Source organism: Vespa velutina, chromosome 13 (genome assembly GCF_912470025.1).
Source record: "Vespa velutina chromosome 13, iVesVel2.1, whole genome shotgun sequence".
Lineage (NCBI taxonomy): Eukaryota > Metazoa > Arthropoda > Insecta > Hymenoptera > Vespidae > Vespa > Vespa velutina.
Window position 1 is genome coordinate 1,736,285 of NC_062200.1, and position 25,063 is coordinate 1,761,347.

Below are 25,063 nucleotides of genomic sequence, written 5' to 3' on the forward strand. Positions count from 1 at the left end.
ACTACCACCACCATCATCATCATCATCATCATCATCATCATCATCATCATCATCATTGTCATCGTCATTGTCATTATCCTCGTCTATCTCGTCGTCGTCAAAGAACAATGAATAGCTTCTCCCTTTCCGGCAGGTATTCCTGTCCATAGATATCGTCGAAACTTAACAGGATTATATCATTTTCTATCCGTTAATTCGATGAACTAATTTAGTTAATTATAAAAATCGACTCTCGTTTCCTATATGTACTATATAGACACATCGCATGAGAACCACTGCTTACTCTTTATTCGTAAACGACGACGACGACGACGACGACGACGACGACGGAAGATCCCAAAATGGAAATACATATGTATACATACATATGTGCGATATGTATTCGATTTGTCCTGTTAGTATTATTACGGGGTATCTATACTTGTGATCCAGTCAAAAAGTTGTGTTTCGAAGTAATATTAAAAATCATACTATTACAATTTTTTACTCGAGTCTCTCTGTCTCTCTCTCTCTCTCTCTCTCTCTCTCTCTCTCTCTACGAGAAATACTTTTTTCGTATTATACAATTTTCCAAGGGATCCAGAAAAAATTCTTTTTTATACAATTTCAAAAAAAAAAAAAAAAAAAAATAAAAAGAGAAAGTAAAAAAATGATCGGCCTAAAAAATATCGAAAAAGAGTAATTGATATTTAATGTCGTATATATAATAAGAACTATCGACCTACTTAAGAACTTTTGACCCATCTCTTCCTCTCCCAACTATATCTCTTTATTCTGTACACACAATATGATTGTAAATGAAGTTTCTGAAAGATAACTTTCTTTTCTTTTTTTTTTTTTTTTTTTTTTTTTTTTTTTTTTAACTTTTGACGATATTGTTAAACATAGCTTGAAAAGTAAATCTTCTAAATTTCTTTCCGATTGCGTAGGATCTTTTTTCTACTCGCTCTCTCTATTTATTCTTTTTTTGTTCGTTCGTCATTTTTTTTTTTTTCTTTTACAAAATTCGATTAAAGAAGAAAAAAGATTTTAAAGAAATTCTCCTTATAATCCGACATTACTTTCACATAAGATTGACATTAAGCTTACCTCGTTAGAAATGAATTCTTTTATGCAGGCAACTTGCGTGTTTAGTCCGCTTGTGTAATCATGCGCGTCGTTATGGCGCTGCTTTCGTTCGAATTTCACTGGACATTGGGGGAAGACCGTACGCGGCTATCGTTCGTGTATATATATATATATATATATATATATATATGTATGTACATTCTCATACATATGTATTTCACATACACAATGTTCGAACACGAACACACACGCAGGACAAACACACAAACACAAAACGTGATTCGGGCATCTCTTGAGTTCGACATAAATTTTTCTCTTCTATATAAACGATGTTATCGAAAAGATTTAGGTAGAATTTCGTAGGAAACTAACTTATAAATAGAAACGCGCTTCTCTTCCGGTGCACTAAAAAAAATTAGGCCAACGTAGACCTCACGTGAAGAGGTTAGAAAACATCTCTCTCTCTCTCTCTCTCTCTCTCTCTCTCTCTCTCTCTCTCTCTCTCTCTCTCTCTCTCTCTCTCTTTCCCCCACTCTTTTTATCGATCGACTCTTTCAGCATCCCTGGAGAAAAAATACAAGCGAAAAGAAAAATATGAGTAAATGTTGCAACTAAGAGAGTCACGAAATAAATAAATAAAGAAAGAAAGAAAGAAAGAAGATATATATATATATATATAAAGAGAGAGAGAAAGAGAAAGAGAGAAGAAAAAAAGAAAAAACAGTCGACACGGAGGCCAATCTTGCGATGACCTCGAAGGCAATCGTCGATTTGACAATGGTGTGGCCTCCTCTCTCTCTCTCTCTCTCTCTTTTTCTTGTTGCCATCGAAAAATATATATATATATATATATATACATCCAATACTCAACACGTATATAGTATTACGCGGCGCGATGTGTATGGTGTGTGTGTGTGAGAGAGTGGCCGCGTCGTTGCCACTTCTCTTCTTGCTTGCTGGTGCTACTGCTGTTGCTGTTCGATGAGAGAGAGAAAGAAAAAGAGAGAAAGAGAGAGAAAGAGAGAGAAGCCGAATACGTCTTTCCAGCGTTTCAACTCTCCCTAACCTTACAAAGTTCTTAAGTAGACACTGAGAGATATGAGTATATCTCCTTTAAAGCGTTGCTCGCGAACAAATACAGTGGTTCTCATCGCGAAAAATTTTTACCTATCTAACGAACTAATCTTTTCTTTTTATTAATCTTTTTTATTTATTTATATATATATATATATATATATATATGTGTGTGTATCGTGTACACATACACACACATTCTTATCGCAAAAATTCTTTTAACGATGATGTAAATAAATAATCATTAAAAAATTAAATATATATATATCGTATGATAAAAATGTGAGTCCGGGGTAAACTTTTTTTCCTTTTCTTTTCCCCAGACGCACGTAATCAATCAATTTCGATCAATTTCGATCGAATTAGTTCAAATTACACGCGCGCACGCACACGCACACACGTTAATTCTTTCTTTTTTCTTCGTTCATGAAAATAGCTTTTACGAAATACATCTCATTAAGTAACCAAGGAGTCTATAAATTTCCTTTTTGCGCGGACACATATTTCTGCACGAGCGCGCGCGCGCTCGCGATATAACCCGATTTATGTGATAGATATTCGATTAATAACAACGACAATGCAACAACGACGACAACAATAATACCGGTTTTAGAGTGAGCACGATCGGAAAAAAAGCGAATAACAAAAAAAAAGAAAAAAAAAGAAAAAAAAAAAAGAAAAAAAAGAAAGATAATAAAGAGTAGAAAAAAGAAAAAAAAATATATAAACTGGTTTTATTTAGCACGCTTCTAAACTTGATTTTCATCATTCTATATTAATTTATCCGGGATATATTTGAATTAGGCGCAATTTCTTCGAAAAAGCCACGTAAAAATAAATCAATCGCGAATTATTACGTATTCACTTATTGCATTGTTAGTTCCTACCTTCATACAGATCATTCAGATTTGGTTTGTATAAATTTAAAAATTTCATAAAACGTATATACGAAATTATATACACATATACATACATACATATATATATATATATATATATATATATATATATATACGTACGTATATGTATATATAGAAAAAAAATTTTATATATAAAAATAAAACGAAATTTTCGTTCTGAAATCGTTCACGTTTTCGAACAAGTATATTGGCTCATAACCAATGGGTTATACCCAGTATATAAAACCTGTTGGCTCGCCTTCCTTCTTCCTTTTCGAGGTAGCAGGACAGGTGTCGGTGAGTGAGCTTTCGAGTTTTGGTTAGCATGGAAAAATAGAAAGAGAAAAAAAAAGGAAAGAGAGAGAGAGAGAGAGAGAGAGAGAGAGAGAAAAAGGATTAACTATGCTTAAAAGAATAATAAATAGAAATGTAAAAATATTCGTAAAGAAGTTACAATGTTTAAGATCGATGAAAGTTATAACATCCTGGAAAAAAATATATATGTGTGTGTGTGTGTGTGTGTGTGTGTGTGTGGGTACATGTATGTATGCATGTATCTTATGTTCAGGAAGAAATTTGCTTTTTTTTATTTGGGGGAAAAAAAAAAAACCATTGTAAATTATTTTAACAGACCAATCGGAAGAAAACGCGCCAAATACGAAAGGATACGAATGCTTTCGTTGAAATATATGTATGTATGTATATCCATTGAATTTACGAAACAAAATAACAAATTTTATGCGAACGACGTGTTCGACTTGTTGCAACATCGTTTTAAGAATGAATCATGGAGTCCCACTTTTCTTTTTCTTCTGGTCAATTCTTTTTTTTTCTCTATCCTTTTGTTTTTTTTTTTCTTTTTTTTTTTTGGTTAAATTTCGTTAGAACGATCGTGTAAGATTTATAATTGAAAAAGGAAAGAACACGTATACGTTCGATAATGGCACATTTTTTTCTGTTGCAAATGTTACTATCCCATTACAAATAGATTCTTAGATTCTAGATTAGAAAATGAATAAACCAATCTGACAACGAAAATATAAAAATAATTCCTTTCGTTTCGTTTCGTTTCGTTAAATATGACTCATGCTTTACAATGTAACTACAAAAATGTTACACCCGTCACCGTCGTCCTCGTCATTGCTTTGTCGTCGTCTTCTTCGTGGCTTTAAAACGATAAACGAGCACCTATATATGTATATATTATATACATATATATATATATATATCCATATACATATTTTACATGTATATGCGAGCGCACGTTTGTGTGTGTATGGCGCAAGTGTTTCTAAGTGCACTGAACTCGGACCGCAACGACGACGTAACAGTATACATATATATATATTATGCATACTACACATACGTATATATATATATATATATATATATACACACACACACCATATATATATATATACACAGATACAATATGCTCTATAAATCGATAAGAAAGTTTAACACTTTGAAAAATGAGTTCTCTCGACACAAAAAAAAATTTCTTGATAATCATAACCATATATATATATGATATACATATATATGTACATATATATATATACAGATATATATATATATATATATATATATATATATTATAATCACGAGAAGAACAAAAATAACGTAATAAAAATCAATGAGGAGGAATGGTGGAAGGAAAAAACAAAGAAAAAAAAAAGGAAAGAAAAAGAAAAGAAAAAAGACAGACGTCAAACATTATTCCCACGAGAATCGTAATATATATATATATATAAATATATATACATATATATATACATATATATCAGTAGTATAAAGAAATATGGCCGCGCCGGCTTGTAACCATAGGTCACTTTGAAAAAACTACTACCAGAGTGCAGCACTCAATGAGCGATAACGTCAAAGGGAGCTACACTAGAGCCATCTATCGACATATTCGAAAACACATAGAGCCAAGTTTTACAAATATATATATATATACATATATAAAGATTATTCTTTCATCTCATTGGTCAAATGACATATAATATTTATTATTAAAAATATAATTAACCAAAGTAAAAAAATAAAAAGGAAGAGAGAAAGAAAATTTTACCTTTAATGATTTCTTCGTTTCACTAAACGATGCATTCAAATCTCTACCGCCGTTGGCCAATTTCTAACCGACAGGGAGCGGGTCCTACGCCTTCTATTTCACAAGAACACGTCACTTGTCCTTTAACGACGAACTCACGTTAACGATTACGATACATTATTCTCACATTTACACAAACGAAGAATACAAATCAAGAAAAATATTTTATTTTCTTAACGATTTACTCTATGATATTGCACGTAAAAGATAGTCACGTCAGTTCCACGATGACCGCATGGCATGGCGGCGGCCGACACAACTCGACGTATAGCGCTTTAAACGCTACGTCACAAACTCTTAACCGATCTCTGATTGGTTAATCTGCGATAACACTTTGGCGCGAATTTTATCCTTCGCGCGGGAAAATATTACTTTTGGGTTATGTTTCTTCCTCTATGTGTAAGTATATATATATATATATACACGCGTGTCGTGTGTTATATATGTGTACATGTATAATACAGATACGTATACTATACGTATACTATACGTTTCTTACAATTGTTACAAACAAAAAATTCATCGTTTGATGTTTGAAATACAGTCGTGTTTTTTAAAAAAGTAAAAAAATAAAAAAACAAAAATAACAAAAAGGAAGAAAAAGAGAAATTAATTGTCGCTAACGCGATAGAGATATTTACTAAACGAAATAATCGTAAGGAGAGATCCGTTCGTTCATTCCTTACTTGCAAGATTTAAATCAGCTTCTCTTTGTTTTTTCACCAATCGAAGATCCGATTTCATAATATTACTCTCTAACACATTAATAAAATTCATTGATAAAATATATAAATATTTACTTATGAAAATCACTTCGATATATCTCGTCATCAACGTTCAAGGAAAAGAAGCATAGACTGTATGAAACATAGAAATACTATAAAGAAAATTTTGACGATATTTTCTATATTAAAATATATTTCTGATAATTTTGATATTTTAAAAGAGAAAATAAAAAAAAAAAATGTAAAAGATATTATTTAAATATCTTCGAAAACCCATAACGATTTATAATAAATATGAAACAGATTGAATCATATAATCGAAGATTCGTGCACGATTGGATTGCAGTTCCTAGAACATTCAATAATTCGACCAATGAACAATTCGATGTTTCTTTCTCATTTTTAATTGGTTAAATTGAATTTTCTATAAAATTGATACGTATCAATGCATCTTGATAGTTTTTTAATATCGAGTTTCTTATCTTAGATATTATTCATGATGATTAATACGAACAATGATGACGCAACATCGTCTGATCGTTACTAGACCTCTGATTGGTCGACTTGTATGTCGTATGATTATTGTCCTTTTTTCGTTTATTGCACTTGACGTACTGCTGACTTGAATATTAAGGATTGTTGTTTTATTTGAGTGTTTAATAAATGAAATTATATTTAATAAAATGACTGATCCAGGGGGATGGCCGTCCACTCAGGAAACTGATTTTTCTTTTCAAGGAAATGATAATTTTAATTTAAACGAAGTTGCTGGTATAGACGGTGAGTTTTGTTTATTGCAGTTTAGATTTTCTTATATCTATTTAATAATTATTTTTAAATTAATGTCATTGATCATGAATGTATGGTTTTCTTTCTTTCTTTCTTTTTTTTTTTTTTTTTCTTATTTCAATATTTCATTTGTATTGTTACCTTATATACGAGAAGAATTAATTTCAAAGGAGTTTTATGTATTTGTCATAAAACAATCCCAACAAGTATTATAAAAAATTTCATTGTATTATTATGTGATTTTTCTTTTCTTTTTTTCTTTCTCCTTTGTTTTCTTTTCTTTTCATATATACATATGATAATTGCATATGAAATTTAATATGACCTTATTCAAATTACAGATATTCTTACAAATTGTGAAAAGGAATTATTAAAACATGAGTCTCTCTTCAGCGATGAAACATTACTTTCTGAATTGGAAGAACCTATGCAAATAGATGGAGACATATTTGACTTTTTAAATTTAAGCAGTAGCGATGAGTTTAAGGATTTCAAAGATACCAATATATTGGAACCTATAAATACTGGAAATGTTTTGTCATCACCTGAAACAATAGTTAATAAACAACAAACTCCACCAATTCAAGATGTACCACCTGTACAACCTAGAACTCGTAAAATATCTGTAGTACCTCCTCCTACGGTATTCAGTTCACAATATACTATACCACAAAATATGAATATCAATGTTCAATCTCCGGTTGTTACATTGGCACCTGTTACACAACAGAGACAATTATTTTTACCTGCGAAATTATTAAAGACAGAGTCAGTCGTTTATTCCAATGGATCACAAACTATTACATCTAATCCTGTATCACATCAAATACATACATTAGTGAATACTGCAAATGGAACAGTATTAACTACTGGTAAGTATGTTTTTTTTTTTTTCTTTTTTCTTCTTCCTTTTAAATTGTTATTAAAAATATTTTGATGAATCATATTTTTTTTAGGAATTCCTGTAGTTTTAGATGCCGATAAAGTTCAAATAAATCGTTTAAATACAAACACTCACGTAGGTGTACCAAGAGTCAGAGAAGTAAAACGTAGTGCTCATAATGCTATCGAACGACGTTACAGAACATCTATCAATGATAAGATTATTGAATTGAAAAATATTATTGCTGGATGTGATGCCAAATTGAATAAATCAGCTATATTGAGAAAAACTATTGATTACATAAGATTTCTACAAAATTCTAATGCCAAATTGAAAGCAGAAAATATGTCATTAAAATTAGCAACGCAAAGACCAAACATACGTGATTTATTGGCATGTGGTGAATTAACACCACCACGTTCAGACTCCAGTGAACCTTCTTTATCTCCAGCCCCAGCACCATTATCTCCAGCCTCACCTTCGTCTGTAAAGGAAGAACCAGATGTATTACAAAATCTTCATACAACATCGAAACAAGAGACTGGAGGAATGAGAGATCACACTCGATTGACATTATGTGGTATTATGTTTATGTTTTTGATATTTAATCCATTAGGCGCTGTTATGAACAACGTTGAAAAGTTTAATTACAAGTATTTGAATACGAGATTGGACGGACGAACTATTCTTGATTTTCATGGTAAATATAATATTGATAAATTACGTATCAAAATATTATATAGAGAATTTAAATTGTTTTCTTATAAATCTTTTTTTCTTTTTTTCATATTTAGAATCGTCTGAAATAGATAGCAGAATATGGAGTAATATTTTTATATGGTTTACAAATATGATCCTTTTGATTGGTGGATTATGCAGATTATTAATGTACGACGATCCTATTCTCCCGACTGATAGTAAAATATTCTTGGAACTTCGACGTTGGAGACGTCAGGCAGAATTTAATATATCAAAACAAGAATACAGTCAAGCGTACAGAGATTTACATCAGTGTTTAAAATATTTTAATCGTTCGTTTCCATTATCACGTACCGAAGTTTTTCTTGCGACTACGTGGCAAGTGATACGACAAATACTTTATAAACTGTGGCTTGGAAAATGGATTCTTCATTTAAATAAATATTTTATTGGAAAGACGGAAAGACAACAAGCAAAATTGTCTGCTATGGAGATAGCCATTGTTTATCAACACATGTTATGTTTACATTTATCAGAAAAATCCAAAAATAGTACACTTTATCTTGCTCTTTCTGCTATGAATTATGCAGAAACTGCGGATGAAAATATGCCAAAGGCAATCTTGGCAGAGATATACGTTAATTCGGCATTATGTTTTAAAAAGTATTTATTTCCATTTATTCATAAATATTATTTGGGTAAAGCACGAATGTTATTGTCGTCCTGTGCCGTACCACCAAAATTAAAATGGATCATGAACGACGAAGGTGCAAGATTTGTAGCTACACAAAAATGGCAATACGGAGAACAATCGGATAGCGAATTTACATCGCAAAATAGTAAAGCCGATCCTTTATCATTCGCAGCACGTGCATATAGAGAACATTTGATTACACAATGTTTACGTCTATTGACTGGCATTGCTGGAGATTCTCATGCTTCTACCATATTAGAATTGGCACGAAATATAATAGCTTCTGCGGAAGTAGAAGCTTGTTTTCCAAGTACGGATAAAATCAGTGTAGCAGGTATAAAAATCTTAATTAATTAATCTCACGTGAATTAACATTTTATATATAATAAATATTTATCGTAGGTTGCGAAGATGAGGTTGGCCTTTGGTGGGGAGCAGTTATTTGTGCTGCCGCAGCATGGAGATTAGGAGATGAAGATGAAACCGTTTGGAATATTGTAGAAACGAAATTTCCTTATGAAAGAAATTTTCAACTCTGTAATAACAGTAATCGCAGTCCATTGCCATATGCTGTTCTTAATGTTCTGCAAGCAGCTAAACATTCTTCTAAAATAGTATCAATGCGTCTGATGGATCAAGGAGGAATATTCTTGGATCAATCCATAGTCTATTATCATTGTAAACAACAATCGTCTCAAAATGTTATGGTAAGCTTTATCTATACCATATGGATAGATGCTTTTAGATAAAAACAAAATAATTCTATTCCACATTTAATGAGATTAATTGTAATGAAAGAATATCTGTGACATTTTAATTTTTTTTCCATCTGTGAACACTATTTTCTTTCTTCACTCTTTTTTCTTTTCTTTTCTTTTTTTTTCTTTTCTCTTTTTTTTTTTTTTTTTTTTTTTTTTTTTTTTTTTTTTTTTTTTTTTTTTTTTTTTTTTTTGAAGCATGCTTACCTGTTACGAGTGTGCATTGTAGTTGCATTGCATGAAATACAACTATGCAATACTTCTACAGTGCAACTCCTGTGGCAGGTCACAGCACCATGCAATAATCATATACATGTATATAAGCATTCAATACTTTATTTATAATTATATTGAATTTATATTATATTATAATATTATAATATAATAATGATATATATATATATATACTCTGTATTTTTACAGCTTACACAATTATGGCTTTGTGATTGGTTATTAGAGATACGTACTGTTTTATGGCAAGAATTTGATAGTGGATTAGAAAAAACAGTTAGTAATGTATCTCTTGCCAGTTTCCAAAGAGATTTAGCTTGTTTAAGACAGTTGTGTCAACATATGTCAGTGAGTAACTAATAAAACAGATAATAAAAAAAATGTTTCATTATGGTACATGTTTTTAATCTAATCATTTTCAGTGCATATTACCAAGAGTATTCTTATACGAAGCTACAGCACGTATTATGGCAGGAGCAGCACCAGTAAAAACTCAGATTTTATTGGATCGTAGTTTACATCATAGGAATTCACGTTCTTCTATTATTTGCGGTAAAGATAGATCCCAAGAACAGAATAATGGTGAAAGAGAACACGCATTTGCATTATGTTTAGCATGTCGACACTTACCGGCTTTATTATTGTCTTCACCTGGTGAACGTGCTGGTATGCTTGCAGAAGCTGCCAAAACTCTTGAAAGAATTGGCGATAGAAAACGACTTCAGGAATGTTACAGATTAATGCATCAACTTGGCCCATCTATTTCTGTTAATTAATTTGTAAATATATCGAGTATAATTTATGAGCTTTTAGAATTATAAAAGAAACTAATTTAAGTGTATTGTACATAATTGTTTTTTTTTTGTTTTTAAATATAGACATATATATATATATATATAAATAAAAATTTTTGATTATAATTAATCAGAGATATACCTTGGTACTTCTCAAATTCGAAGTTTTCTTAGCACTGTTCGAAGTATGTTGTACACACCGTCCTCCATGATTGATTAATTCGATAGATTGTTTACGTACGATAATCGATCCATGATACATACTTTTGTTTGCGCATGCTCGTCAACTCGCTTAGTTCTCACGACTGGGTACAGGTGGCGCTGCTGTTTCACTGCAAGTGCATAAAACTGTGTATTATTATTGTTGTACTTTATTGCATTTATTAAAATCTAGATAACTAAGGTTAGATAGACGTTAAAATCTATTTAAACATGGATTCTGATACTGAATTATTTGAAGACGAGGAGGAGATTCTTGTATATGTCGAATTTGAAGGATTTGTTAATAATAATATATTTACAAATGGACAACTTCAATTAGATATGGTTGGAATAGATACGGATCATCCTATAATGCAAATTGATGGAAGGGTAAGTTTTTTTTTTCTTTTTTTTTTTTTTTTTTTTTTTTTATAATATATCATTCTTCGAATATTTTAATTGAATTTATATATTTACAAGATTATCATTAATTTAAATTAATTAAATGATAGTACTCATTTAGTTTTATGAAGGTACCTACGAAGACGTTGTAGGAACTTTTATGTTTTTTGAAAAAGATGACAAGCCCATTGTCGATGATCCCATATTCGATCAAACTCCAACATTAAAATATTTTGGAAAGACTAGAAAGGTATTAAAAATGCAAAGGGTATTTGTCAAACAGAGGACTGAAGTTCTTGGAGATTCTGAACATAGTAAATGTATTCCAAATAAAGATACAATTAAACAGGCTGGTGTACCACCTATGTATCAATCACAAGGTATTTTCAATTAAATTTATGATTGTATATACAGACAATTCATTTTAATATTTAATTTTCATCATATTTCATAGCACTTTCCTTTTGGAAGGATATAAGAGATAACAGAATAGATGCTTTATGTGCCTATTTGGAAAAACAAAAAATTCGAGAGGAAAAGAAGTCGCAAGGTATTGCATTAGATTCAGAATCTGATGAAGATAATCCATTTGCTATGTATAAATATAAAGAAGAACATAAAAACGAGAAGAACTTGGAAAATAATAATACCAATTTAATTGTGGATCCAGTCAAGTCTTCTACAAATGAAACAGTTTTACAAGAAGAAGGAAATAACGAAGAAATTATAAAAGATAATCTTAATGTATTAGAACACATCAATCCTGAACCATCTACTTCAAAAGCTAGTAATTTCTCTATTGATACAAATATTAAAAAATGCAAATCTGTTAAAGTAATTAGAAAAAAGAAAGAACGTACTGTTAAAAGTAAATCAACAAAAAAACAGAAAAAGAAATCAACAATTGTAGAAGATAAATCCATACAAAATAATGACAATCATAATACAGAATCAACACTCTTAACATTGGATAACATTCCTGAAGATTCTATCATGAATACTGAAGTGAATAATTTAGTCAATATTGTAAAAAATACTTCTAATATTACGGATGATGTAGAGACAGATAAAGATACTAATAAAAATGTTAATACGGATGAAAAGAAAATGGAAATCGTTAATGATCTTATAGAAGATGATGTTGTTGATAAAAAGCATAAAAAATTATTAAAACGTGAGGCAAAAATGAAAGAATTATCAGAAAAATTAAAATCCGTGGCAGAAGAATTTGTCAAAGCAAATATAAATCAGTGACAAGGTATAATTATAAGTAACACATAATTTAATAAATAATAAAATCTACTGTTGAGATTGATCTTTCCATTCAAGAAAGATTATTTTATATATAGATTACAAACATAATTAAGTTATATTGTTAAATATAAAATACTGCACTGAACTAGCCGACCAGCTTAGAATAACAAAATGGCTATAAATATTTTTTTTTTTTTTTTTTTTTTTCAATACGTATATAGCCAATAAAATCTAGTCAATAAACCTTAAAATTATATAATATTCTTGCTGGTAATTAAGAAAAATAGATTGAAGTTTGTATTGGAAAAGAGGATTCAATTTCTTATTTGTCAAACTATGGATTGTCCATGTTCTTCACCAATCTAAATCACCAGGTAGTTCATCAGGATATTCTCCTGTCAAACAAGCAGTGCAGTGACCAATGTAACTGCTTTCTTTATTATCCATGCCATGTCTAACAGCTTGAATAAGTCCTTTGACAGAAAGATATGTCAAACTATCAGCACCAACATATTTGGCTAATCTTACATTGTCCAGTTTATTCGCTATTAACTCTTCTCTCGTTGGAATGTTTATTCCCATATAGCATGGATATTTTAAAGGAGGCGATGCTACTTTGATATGAACCTTGTAAATAAATATAAAAATGTATATATAGACACATATATAACATTAGAAATATATAATAAACATGATTCGGAAAATCGTTCCTTTATATATATATATATGTATATATAAAAGTAAAAATATTTTACTTCTTTTGCTCCTGCATCTCGCAGAAGTTTTATAATAGGTCCAATTGTGTTTCCTCTAACAATAGAATCATCAATGAGAATTAGTTTCTTTCCTTTAACATTTTCAGATAAAGCACCAAATTTTTTTGCAACTCCTAATTGTCTTAATCGTGTACTAGGTTGAATGAATGTTCTTCCAACGTATCTATTTTTGCATAATACTTCGGCGAATGGTATTTGAGACTGAAATATATAAATTATATATGTGTTTAATATCAATATATATATATATATATATATATATATATATTTCCTGTTAATTTTATACAATAATAAATAATTTATTTATATAACTCACCTGTCTAGCATAACCATGTGCTGCTGCTGTACCAGATTCTGGTACAGAACTAACTATATCTGCATCTACTGGAGATTCTATTGCTAATACACGACCACATTGCATACGAACCGAATATACCATTTGTCCTATCAAAAGATAAAATTTATAAATTAACATTATTTTACAAAAAATTTTATTGAAGATATTAATGTCAATAATTGTTACCTTCAAAAATACTGTCACTACGAGCAAAGTAAACATATTCAAATATGCAGAATGCTTGTGGCTTATTGTCTGGTCTTTCTACAATATCAATCGTTTTAATACCTTCGCGTGTTAATTCCACAATTTCACCTGGGAAAACTTCACGAACATATCTTGCACCAATGCTTAAGAAACCACAAGACTCTGACGAGATTACCCAACCTTCGGCCTCGTCGTCATCGTCTGAATCATCTCCTGCTAAAGTTTTAAAATATAAAATTTAGTAATTAATTTTTTTTTTTCATTATTTTTTTTTTTTTATTTTTTGTTTTTTAAATATATGTATCATACCAAGCTTGCCAATGGGTACTATTTTTCCCAAACACAAAGGTCTATTTCCATATGGATCTCTAACACCATAAATTTTATCTCTTTGCATGATTACCAAAGAATAAGATAATGGTGCTAATTGCATGAGATGTTTAATACGTGCTGGCCAATCTGGGCCATTAACTTCACCTTCGGGAGGATTTAAACATAAAGCTTGCGTTATTAATTCAGAATCTGAATACGTTGAAAGGCCAACACCACGGCCTAATACCTAATTAAAATAGGCAAAATTGACAAAGTTAAAATTAAAAATAAAGGAAATAAGATATATTATATCTGATTTATTATGTTACCATTTTCCTTAATGATTCTGTATTTACAAGTTCTCCATTATGTGCAACTGCTAAGGCACCATGTGCTGTATGAACTACAAAAGGTTGGCAATTGACTTCTTCGCTAGCTGCACTAGTGCTATATCTAGTATGACCTATTCCTAAGTTGCCTTTAAGTTTCTTCATGCTTTCATCATTGAAAATATTATTAATCATTCCCATACCCTTGTGAACGTAGAATGATTTTGAACAGATACCCTGACTCGTAACAATTCCAGCACTTTCTTGACCTCTATGTTGTAGAGCAATTAAACCTATTGAAAAAGTATTATAGTATCATTCAACATGATTTAATATTTAAAATTCTTTTAGTTAACTTACCGAGACATATTACTTGGCTTACATCAATTTGTGATGGCCAATCTCCTGCAGCAATACATCCAAAAACGCCACATTCATGTGTGAGTCCAGAAATATCTTTACTTCTAGCTTCATCTTTGGATGTAAACATTATTGGTACATCGTTTATTGTAAGGCATGATATCGCACGAGAACAACTATCACTTTGTTTATCATGAGACATTCTTATATTTATCTATAACAAAATGATTGAAAAGATTAAACCATGTTTTACTTCTTAAACGTCACAAATTAATTTATATAGACTTAAAAGTTAGATTTTGTTAAAATAAAACTTTTCCTATTTACATTTATATATATATATATATATATATATATATATATAAATTTATATTGTCATAAAAATATTCTCTTCTAATTTATTAAAAATTTTATATAACAATATGTTTACAAGTTTGACAAATATTGATATACATTGTAACAAATATGAAGTAAATATCATTTTTAGATATGCATTCTGGACCCCCTACAGTCTTTTTTCACATTATCGTCAATGCTCTTATAAACTATCGACCCCAAGGGGTTAGATAAGAATTTTGCTTTTTTATAATAAATACCACGATTCATGTTTTCACCATTCTTTGATAATCAATATTTCGCAATTAATTTCATCATTCAACTGTGTAATGTTCTCATCTAAGAAAAGCATTTATATTTCTCCAGAATAATTATTGACTATATGCATAATAAGTAAATTTAATGATAATTCAATGAGATCTAATAAATATAATCTTAACAAATATTGATTTATTTTAAAGATTAATAATCAATAAAGAGGGGAAGATAACACACACACACACACACACACACACACACACACACGTTTATCGCGTTTGTATTAATAAAAATATAACATTTTAACAAATATTGAAATAAATTTTTTTTTTTTTAAATTTGTTAGAAAAGACTATTACATAAAGAGGGATAAGGTGAGGAAAAAAAAAAGATAAAGAAAACAATAATCTTCAATAAAAAAAAAAGAAAAAGTAAGGAACTAATAAACATTGATCTATAGATCTATTTACGATTGCGTGTCATTTCTCTCACGATCCTATTTACTCGTTAATTAAATTCTACTCACTTGTGAACTATCATTTTAATAATATATATATATATACATGTATATATATATATATGTATATATATATATATACATGCATATACATAACATATTAAGTAAGCCTCAATACATTAATATGAAGGTTAAATATAAAAGAAAAGTAATACGTTGTATAACTTTACCTAAGATCGAAGGATATTTACTATGATATTAATTTAAAATTCAATTTCTTTAAGTTATGAAAAATCACGTAGAGCCATGATCGTAACCATTGATTTTTAGTCCGTATCTTTGTCGCGTGCATGGTTCGTTAGTCGCATGTTATCCTATATATATATATATATATATACACATATATATATGTAAATACATACCACCACGTGCGTCGTATATTAGGTTTCCTCTCTTCTCGTGCGCTTTTAAATATATGTAATATGTATATATAAAAAAGACAAAAGATAAAGAAAAAAATGAAAAGTACAAAGAATAAGAATATATATATATATAATGTGTGTGTATATATATACACATATATGTATATATATATATATATATATATATATATATAGTCACGCACAAGATTTGTAATTTTTCTCTTTATCTTAAACGCTTATAATATAGGAACACTTATGTTCCTCGCGTAATAATCGATTGTACTATATTGATCGATAAAACAGAACGTACTGCTCGCGTTCCAAACGACAAATGAACTGGTAGACCAATGGAAACTTACTTTTTGTTCCTTACTCTTACTACCTCCTTCTTTTACTATTATCTTTTATTTTCTGGCCCACCACACTAACACACACATACATATATACATACATACATGCATGCATACATAACATATATACTATACGTTTACGTATGCATATTCTACGCACAGTCAGGACTTTTTCACAAGAGAGATAGATAGATAGATCGAGAGAGAGAGAGAGAGAGAAAGAGAGAGAGACGACGAGATGAAGAAGACGAAAACGATCACGCCATGAAACCGGTTGGTTCGCTTCCGGATACAATTTACCCCGAATAAAATTTGCCATAAAAGTTTTATCATAGTCCCTTTTCCCTTTATGTACTCCCTCTAATCCTTGTCTTTACAAATTACATATATCCTTTCTTTTTCTCTTTCGTTTTTCATCTTTCTTTATTACGCATACTTACGTACTTTTTTCTTCTCTTTCTTTCTCTCTCTTTCTCTCTCTCTCTCTCTTTCTCTTTCTTTTTCTTTTTCTTTTTCTTTTTCTTTCTCTTACTCGCACAACACAAAAAATATTGAGATTCATATGGAGATTCACGCATTATATGATTTACGTAATGTCGGTTCAAGGTTGTTCCAGATTTTTAAATTAAAAAGAAAAAAAAGAACGTGTAAAATTACCATGTACCTTTGACGTTAAATAATTCCTTTTCTCCATTTTCTTCAGATTATAAAATACAAACTCATTGATAATCCTTTAAATTGATAATAATTTAAATCGTCCTGACACATTTACAGTTAAACATATTCGTCTACGGTTATTTTCCTCCATTTAGTTTCTTACATTTGAAAATATAATTTATTTAATCTTATATCTCACTTCATAAGATTTTATTATTCTCTTTTAAATATTTACATATCGTTTAATAATGTCTTTTTGTTTATATAATGTTTTTCGTTTTCTTCTTCTTTCTTTTTTTTTCTTTTTTGTTTTTTTTTTTTCTTTTTTCCAACAATCTTAATTACAACTTTTCCAGTAAATAAATGAATTTCATGGAAATTTCACAATTGTTAATATATTGGGCTTAGTAGGTTTCGATTATTGATATCTTAACTGTCTATTTCTATATATCGTATTTTTAAAAACTTTATCTTAATTACATATTGAACTTAATGAACTTTGAACAAGGGACAACGAGGAAGAACTAGGTAGCGGCCATTTTACATTTCATATTGCCGCGTTATTATTTTTGAAATATATTTCAAATATCGTTTTGTTATTAATTATATTTAATTATATTTAATTATATTTAATTACATTTAATTATATTTGAAAATGATATTTTTCTTATTTCTTTTTTTTTTTTTTTTTCTTTTCTATATAATTCTCGTAATACGATAACTTGTTCGCGATCTATCGATTGTATTATATTGATTATATAAATCTTCGATATAATTCTGTAATATAAACAAATTGAAAAGAGAAATGTATTTATCGATGAAAAACAAGAAAAAAAAAAAAAAAAAAAAAGAAAAAAAAAAGGAAACAAATTTTTTTGTATCACACACATTGTTATGAATAATAAATCTCTATGTTGTTATGTTGTGTTAGATTATTGGTTATGTAGATTCTAAACTTGTAATAAAATATAATTGAGTAGTTGGTGGAGGGGGGACAGAATGGTCTCGACGATGTTTTAAGCATCACAATCGAAAGATTGATTGGCACTCGTATAGTAGAGTATAGTACAGAGTAGATCGCTAACATGGGTGAGTCGTTATTTCTCTTTATTTTTTTTCTCCTTTCTACTTTTATTTATATTTATGAGAGGACATTTGTATTAACACATTTTATATTAACATACATTGTATATACATATTAATACACATTTTATTACACAAATATTTCAATGTTTTCTTCATAAATTATTTCATTTTCGATCATATTATTTTTGAATTTATATTCGTTCGAATGATCTATTTAACAAATCACTCGTGTACGATATTCTAACCAATAATATTTCTTTCTCGACAATTGGATCGTTTATAAATCGGTAAACGATTTCAATGATTTTCAATCGATAATATCAATTTTATCTATATTTTCGTTATAGAAAAAAAAAAAAATAAATAAAACTTTAACAATTATTTATTTATATCGACAATGAATTAAGAATTTATTTTCTTATATTACAGATTATGAACTTGATGAATTGATCATCGAAGGTAAGACCAAAATGGTCTATGGGATTGTGAATAATATAGAAGCATGTTTTGTTCAAAGTAAAGATCGTATTACGGCAGGAGATGGTGTAAAGTCTCATAAATTAGAAGGCAAAGCTGCTATTAGTACAGCTACAACAGCTAAAGTTTTTCAATTACTGAATCAAGCTGGTATTGATACATCTTTCATTAAGCTTGCTAGTAATACAGCTTTTATAGCACGAAAATGTAAAATGATACCTATTGAATGGGTTATAAGGAGATTAGCTACCGGTAGTTTTTTAAAAAGACATCCAGGTAGATATTAATTTTTATAAAATTATTTCATTTGTATTTGAAAAAAAAAAAAAAAAAAAAAGAAAAGGAAAAAAAATCATTTGTAAAACAAAAGATATTATTTTTCAATAGGAGTGGAAGAAGGATACAGATTTAATCCACCAATGCAAGAAACATTTTATAAGGATGATACCAATCACGATCCTCAATGGTCAAAAGAACAAATAATTTCTGCCAATTTCAAATTAAATGGAATTACAATTGGCAAAGATGAAGTTGATATTATGCATCATATTGCATTGACTGTTTTTGAAATTCTTGAAAGAGCTTGGGCTACAAGAGATTGCGCTCTTATAGATATGAAATTAGAATTTGGTGTAGATGAACACGATCAAATTGTAGTTTCTGATGTTATTGATAGCGACTCCTGGAGATTATGGCCATCTGGTGATAAGCGATTAATGAAAGATAAGCAAGTAATGACAATCATTTTTCTTATAATCTTAATAAGTTTAATGTAAATATTCATAATCTTCTAATTTATATATATACATATATATATATATATATATATATATATATATTTATACAGGTGTACAGAAATTTAACTTCTGTCACTCAAGCTGATTTGGATACTGTTAAACGCAATTTCGAATGGGTGGCAGATCAATTGGATTATCTCATTCCATCTTCGACATCATTGATTGTTATTTTAATGGGTTCTCCATCTGACGAAGAACATTGCGAAAAAATTGCAAATTATGCAAAGAAATTAGGTCTAATAGTGGAACTTAGAGTGTGCAGTGCACATAAGGGTACTCAAGAAACTTTGCGTATTCTTACTGAATACGAAGGTACTGGAAAAAAGGTATTGAAACATATTATATATATATATATATATATATAATTTTATATATATATATATCATTATATCATCAGATTTCAGATCTATTTGCATACGATCGTTCAAACGATAAGCCGAAAAAAAAATCATTTATAATTCGATTTAAATTTTGAATTATTTATATTTTATCATCCTTGTTAATAATTTCGTTTATCGATTAAGGAATTGCTAAATAAAATAAATATTGTTTAATAAGATATTTTTGACTGTAAATCTGTATGATAAATTTATATGACAGTACGTTCTTAATTTATATATAAAAAAAAAAAAAACAAAAAGAAACTTTGATGACAAATTGATATTTTTATGAATTGTTCAGAAAATAATTATAATTTGTACAATACTTATAATAATATTATCATTATCATTACTGTTTTCTAACAGAATGGAATTGTGGATAGTAATAATATATAGATTTACAATGACCTAAGGCGGTATTAATGGCTTTTGCTCAAGGATAATTTAAAAACATGATAAAAAAAAGATAGTGATTTATGTTCATTGTTTATTTCTTTGATATCAGAAGTTCTTTTTATTTCATGTAGGTGGTGTTCATTACTGTAGCAGGGAGAAGTAATGGATTAGGTCCAGTATTGTCTGGAAATACTGTTTTTCCAGTCATTAATTGTCCGCCTTTTAAATCAGGAAAGATTACGAAAGACATATGGTCATCTATAAATGTACCTTCAGGTATGTACATATATTTCTTATTAACTTATAATTTCTATGTTAATTATATATAAACGTTAAAAAAAAAATATATATATATATATATAAATACGTTGTTGACGTACAGAGATTGCGAAATTTGCTTATCAAATCGAAGATTATGAAATATGTAAATGTAACTTACTAAATACTTACTGCATTAATGTATATATACAGGGTTAAAAAATATTGTAGGATATGTAATTAATTAATGCTTTCTTTTTTTTCTTTTAATCATATTTGCAGGAATTGGTTGCACCACTGTTGCATATCCAGAGAGTGCAGCACTTGCTGCAGCTCAAATACATGCACTTCACGATCACATGGTCTGGGCCAAGTTACGTGTAAATCAGCTTAATAATTTTATTAATTTGAAAAAAGCAGACAAGAAGTTGAGAGGTCTTAGATATATTGAAAAAGTTTAAAAATTCCATCTTTTCTTTTTTATTAACGAGATTAAACGATCTTTTTGGATTACTTCTGTAAAAAAAATAAAATGTATAAATGCATTTGTATGATTTAGAAAAGAATAATTCCAAATATTTTCATTTAATAATTTTAGTATACAATATTATAAAGTATACTTACTGATCTTTGATATAAAATACACCATAGAATGTTATTTTTCTATTCTAGCAATTTGTATGCAATAAAATATTATTGATTTTTTTTTTTATTATATATACATGTTCATGTTAGCACTTCTTGCATATATATTATTATTATTACTCTTGATGATGTTGTACTGGATACAAGTTTACAATATTCATTTGTTTCCGTTTAAACAAATTTTTGAATAAAACTGATGATTTGCATTTATAAATATTATAATAATGTTTAATCCAAATGTTATCAATTTTTATACATATACATATGTGTAATTTATATATATACATGTAAAATTAAAAATTGATTTTCTATGACATCCTGAGTTATTAGTGAGCATTAATTAAAAAATAAGATGGGTAATGTATTTTCCTCCATTAAATTCTTTTCATAAATTTGTTTATATACTAAGAAATTTTAATAGATTTTATTATAAAGTCGATTTTAATTAAGACTGATTTTCACTTGCAATAGCTTCTATTTCAGTAATTTCTTTTGGACAATTTTTTGATAATACTAAAGGACCACTTTCTTTTATTAAAACGTCATCTTCAATTCGTATTCCTAAGCCATGGAAATTTGATGGTGCCAAGGGATTTTTATGATTAATATATATACCTACAAATATATATCCATTGAATTGTAATAGAAAGATAGATAGTCTTATTATAAGATTACTTACCTGGTTCAATAGTTATAATCATTCCAGGTTGTAATGGTACACTATTAGAAATTTTGGCAGTATCGTGTACATCCATTCCTAAATAATGGCTTACATGATGCGGACAATAACTAAACGCAGCTGATATTAATTTATCTCCGGATAAACTTTTTGGTATTAATCCTACTTCTTGTAATCTTTTTCCCAAAAGTGAACACATGCAGTGAAATAATTGATCTAATGTTGGCATTTCTTTCAACATTTGCAATAATTCCTTTTGTACATCTAATAGTATTTCATATAGAATCCTTTGTTCTGGCATGAATTTACCATTAATAGGCCATGTTCTTGTAATATCAGATGTATAACCATGATATTGACAACCTATAATAGATATTAAATGAAAAATAATGTATCTGAAGAACACAGAATTTTTTTATATTTATGCACCTGCATCCATTAACACCATATCTCCATTCTGGATAATTTGATTATTAGAAATATAATGAATAATATTTGCATTGTTTCCTGCAGCTACAACGGGTGGATAAGCTAAAAATTCTGCACCATTTATACGACATTCATAATCAACTATTGCAAATAGTTGATGTTCATTCATTTCTGGTTTAGAAGCTTGTATAGTTCTTTTTATTGCCATGGAAGCGATATCACAACTCTTTTGCATCAAATTAATTTCACTTTGTGATTTAATTGAACGTATTTTATGAAATAGACTTTTTGGAGAAGTAAACTTTTGATTATTTACTTTTATCAATTCATTTAACTTTATATGTAGCTGACTCTGTAGGACATTGCTATCATCGTACCAAATTATATTATTTTTATGTTCGTTAATAAAGGAAAAGAAAAATCTTTCAAATTCTGTCACAGGAAGAGCTTTATTAACTCCAAATAAATTGGGTGCAGCCTCTACTCCAGTTTTTGGTCCTTCCCATAATTCCGAATGTTGATCTTTTTGATTCATAAATAAAATAGATGTAACAGTATCTCCTACAGACGTAATTACTAATATTGTATTAGGTTCTTGGCAACCACAGAAATATAAAAAATCTGTGTTCTGACGGAATACATATGGGATTTTTTCTGACATATATACTTTAGAAGATGATGGTATAATTACAAACTGTGATTTATATTGTTCTATCTTATCAGAATTAAATTTAATATTCTCTATTAATTTTAATCTCCTTTGTTCGAATTCATTACGATGTATACCAGGCATAACCTCTCCATCTTTCAATAAATGAGGATGAGACATAAACGTTGGTTGTCCATATCTTTGACATAAAACTTTTTTAATACTTTCTTGACGAGGTAAATTACTTTGATGTCTTTTCCTAGATACGTTTAAAATATTGTTTTGACAGCCTGAAAAAAATCATAATTGTTTGATCATAACCGAAAGAATCTGAATATTTCCATGAAAATTATTATATGTTGACACGAAAAATATTTGAAAATTATAATCTACCATCTTTTTCTTTTAATAATATTGGATATTACTTCTCACCAAATTTCACGATTAAACTTTTAATAATTTCTCTCGATGTGCCAAACATTTTTATTTTTATTTTTTTTTTTTTTTTATTTTTTTTTATCTGTTTTTTTTTTTTATGTGTCACATATATCGAACATGAATTTATTTTGTGTACACACGTTCACCGTATAAATGATAAAACTTACAGAAATTACTACTAGGTAGTGTCTCGATCACCTCGTGAACTTTGCTTTTGTGAATATATAATAATATCTAATATATTTTCTCTGAGATAATAGATATATAAATAATATATAGTTATAATGTTTATTACTTTTGCTATAACGACTTTAATATATGTATGTGTATATGCATGTGTGTGTATGCATTACGTGTTTTACGAAGTGTGTGTAAGAAGAATCAATTTGAATTATCAAATAAGAAAATATGATTTCCATGAAATATTTAATTTCACATTATCGATTAATATAATACCGATAGACTTCTATTGATTTTTTTCTTCTTATATTTTATACAGGATATTACTTTATAATTATAAATAAAAATTAATAAATTAATTTATATATACGATCACGTGATATGCGCAAAATGATATATCACGCATGCGTGTCCAAGTTTATTTCGATCTAACCAATCAGCGTCTTTTTAAATTCACGTGTACTGTTAAGTATATTGTAATGAACGTTCGTCGTTATTTACACATTATTTACAAGTAATTAATATATATTTTTTAACACAAAGAATCTTGTTTTTTACGTCTATCGTATTGGTGTATTATAAATCTGCTACGTTGATTTTTTCCTTTTCACGTACAATACATAATTGTTGTCATATAGGTTAGATTAAATAGTTTATTTATATCGTAAATTGAAACTTTTTAATATCTCATATGTATATCTTTTTTTTATTGCGTTAGCGTATATATCCTAACGATGAGTTTTGATTACGATGTCAGTATTTATTTGTTTTACGATAAAAACATAAAAAAATAATAAATAAATAATTAACACATATGATGATAATTATTATATAAATTTGCGAATTTAAAGGAAATTATTTTTTAATTTAACTCTATATCTAATCTATTTGCCTGTAGAATTATTATTGGCAATAGAGAGATTGGAAAGACAAGGAGAAAGAGAGAGAGAGAGAGAGAGAGAGAGAGAGAAAGAGAGAGAAATTTAGTATTAGGTTATTATAGATAACAGCTTAAAAGTTTTTTCATTGATCGCAAAAATATTATTTGCCGACGAATTCCTAATTTCTGATAAACAGTAAAACAAGAGACAGTCGAATGTTATAAAATCTTATTATAAGCATATATGTGTGTGTGTATGTATACACGCTATACTATTCGGAGAGCTTACGTTAGGAAGTATCAACAAAAACACATGTGAAGAATCAAAGGACGATCGAGAGCTCAACCTTGGCACGACTTTCCCCACCATTAGTCCTTACTAAA

At 28.7% G+C, this 25,063-nt stretch overlaps 5 protein-coding genes across 8 annotated transcripts; 3 read left to right on the forward strand and 2 right to left on the reverse strand.

Moving 5' to 3' along the window:
- The first annotated feature begins 6,419 nt into the window (after window positions 1-6,419).
- Window positions 6,420-10,853, forward strand: LOC124953709 (sterol regulatory element-binding protein 1). Its single transcript, XM_047505513.1, has 7 exons — window positions 6,420-6,659; window positions 7,010-7,540; window positions 7,625-8,251; window positions 8,346-9,278; window positions 9,347-9,651; window positions 10,126-10,281; window positions 10,356-10,853. Exons 1-7 carry the CDS (start codon window positions 6,563-6,565, stop codon window positions 10,707-10,709), a joined length of 3,003 nt encoding a protein of 1,000 aa, XP_047361469.1. The 5' UTR covers window positions 6,420-6,562; the 3' UTR covers window positions 10,710-10,853.
- A 146-nt stretch (window positions 10,854-10,999) lies between these two features.
- Window positions 11,000-14,525, forward strand: LOC124953717 (GATOR complex protein WDR24). Of its 2 annotated transcripts, none has more exons than XM_047505527.1 (3): window positions 11,000-11,318; window positions 11,452-11,710; window positions 11,785-14,525. In XM_047505527.1, exons 1-3 carry the CDS (start codon window positions 11,160-11,162, stop codon window positions 12,582-12,584), a joined length of 1,218 nt encoding a protein of 405 aa, XP_047361483.1. In that variant the 5' UTR covers window positions 11,000-11,159; the 3' UTR covers window positions 12,585-14,525. The 2 variants fall into 2 exon arrangements, with proteins under 2 accessions (XP_047361483.1, XP_047361484.1); XM_047505528.1 differs by having other exon boundaries at window positions 11,187-11,318; window positions 11,441-11,710.
- Window positions 12,636-17,943, reverse strand: LOC124953712 (amidophosphoribosyltransferase-like). Of its 2 annotated transcripts, none has more exons than XM_047505519.1 (8): window positions 17,393-17,943; window positions 14,906-15,119; window positions 14,546-14,838; window positions 14,214-14,463; window positions 13,884-14,117; window positions 13,677-13,804; window positions 13,340-13,561; window positions 12,636-13,211 (listed from the first exon to the last, which is right to left on the reverse strand). In XM_047505519.1, exons 1-8 carry the CDS (start codon window positions 17,420-17,422, stop codon window positions 12,939-12,941), a joined length of 1,644 nt encoding a protein of 547 aa, XP_047361475.1. In that variant the 5' UTR covers window positions 17,423-17,943; the 3' UTR covers window positions 12,636-12,938. The 2 variants fall into 2 exon arrangements, with proteins under 2 accessions (XP_047361475.1, XP_047361474.1); XM_047505518.1 differs by having other exon boundaries at window positions 13,884-14,120; window positions 17,393-17,937.
- A 275-nt stretch (window positions 17,944-18,218) lies between these two features.
- On the forward strand, window positions 18,219-21,625 carry LOC124953716 (multifunctional protein ADE2). The gene is made up of 6 exons (XM_047505526.1): window positions 18,219-18,474; window positions 18,901-19,224; window positions 19,336-19,679; window positions 19,796-20,071; window positions 20,653-20,797; window positions 21,062-21,625. The coding sequence occupies exons 1-6, from the start codon at window positions 18,471-18,473 to the stop codon at window positions 21,238-21,240; spliced, it is 1,272 nt and encodes a 423-aa protein (XP_047361482.1). The 5' UTR covers window positions 18,219-18,470; the 3' UTR covers window positions 21,241-21,625.
- Window positions 20,427-23,799, reverse strand: LOC124953715 (xaa-Pro aminopeptidase 3). 2 transcript variants are annotated; one of them, XM_047505525.1, is made up of 5 exons: window positions 23,575-23,779; window positions 22,533-23,471; window positions 22,104-22,466; window positions 21,404-22,039; window positions 20,427-21,295 (listed from the first exon to the last, which is right to left on the reverse strand). In XM_047505525.1, exons 2-4 carry the CDS (start codon window positions 23,359-23,361, stop codon window positions 21,870-21,872), a joined length of 1,362 nt encoding a protein of 453 aa, XP_047361481.1. In that variant the 5' UTR covers window positions 23,362-23,471; window positions 23,575-23,779; the 3' UTR covers window positions 20,427-21,295; window positions 21,404-21,869. The 2 variants fall into 2 exon arrangements, with proteins under 2 accessions (XP_047361481.1, XP_047361480.1); XM_047505524.1 differs by having other exon boundaries at window positions 20,428-21,295; window positions 23,614-23,799.
- Window positions 23,800-25,063: the final 1,264 nt, after the last annotated feature.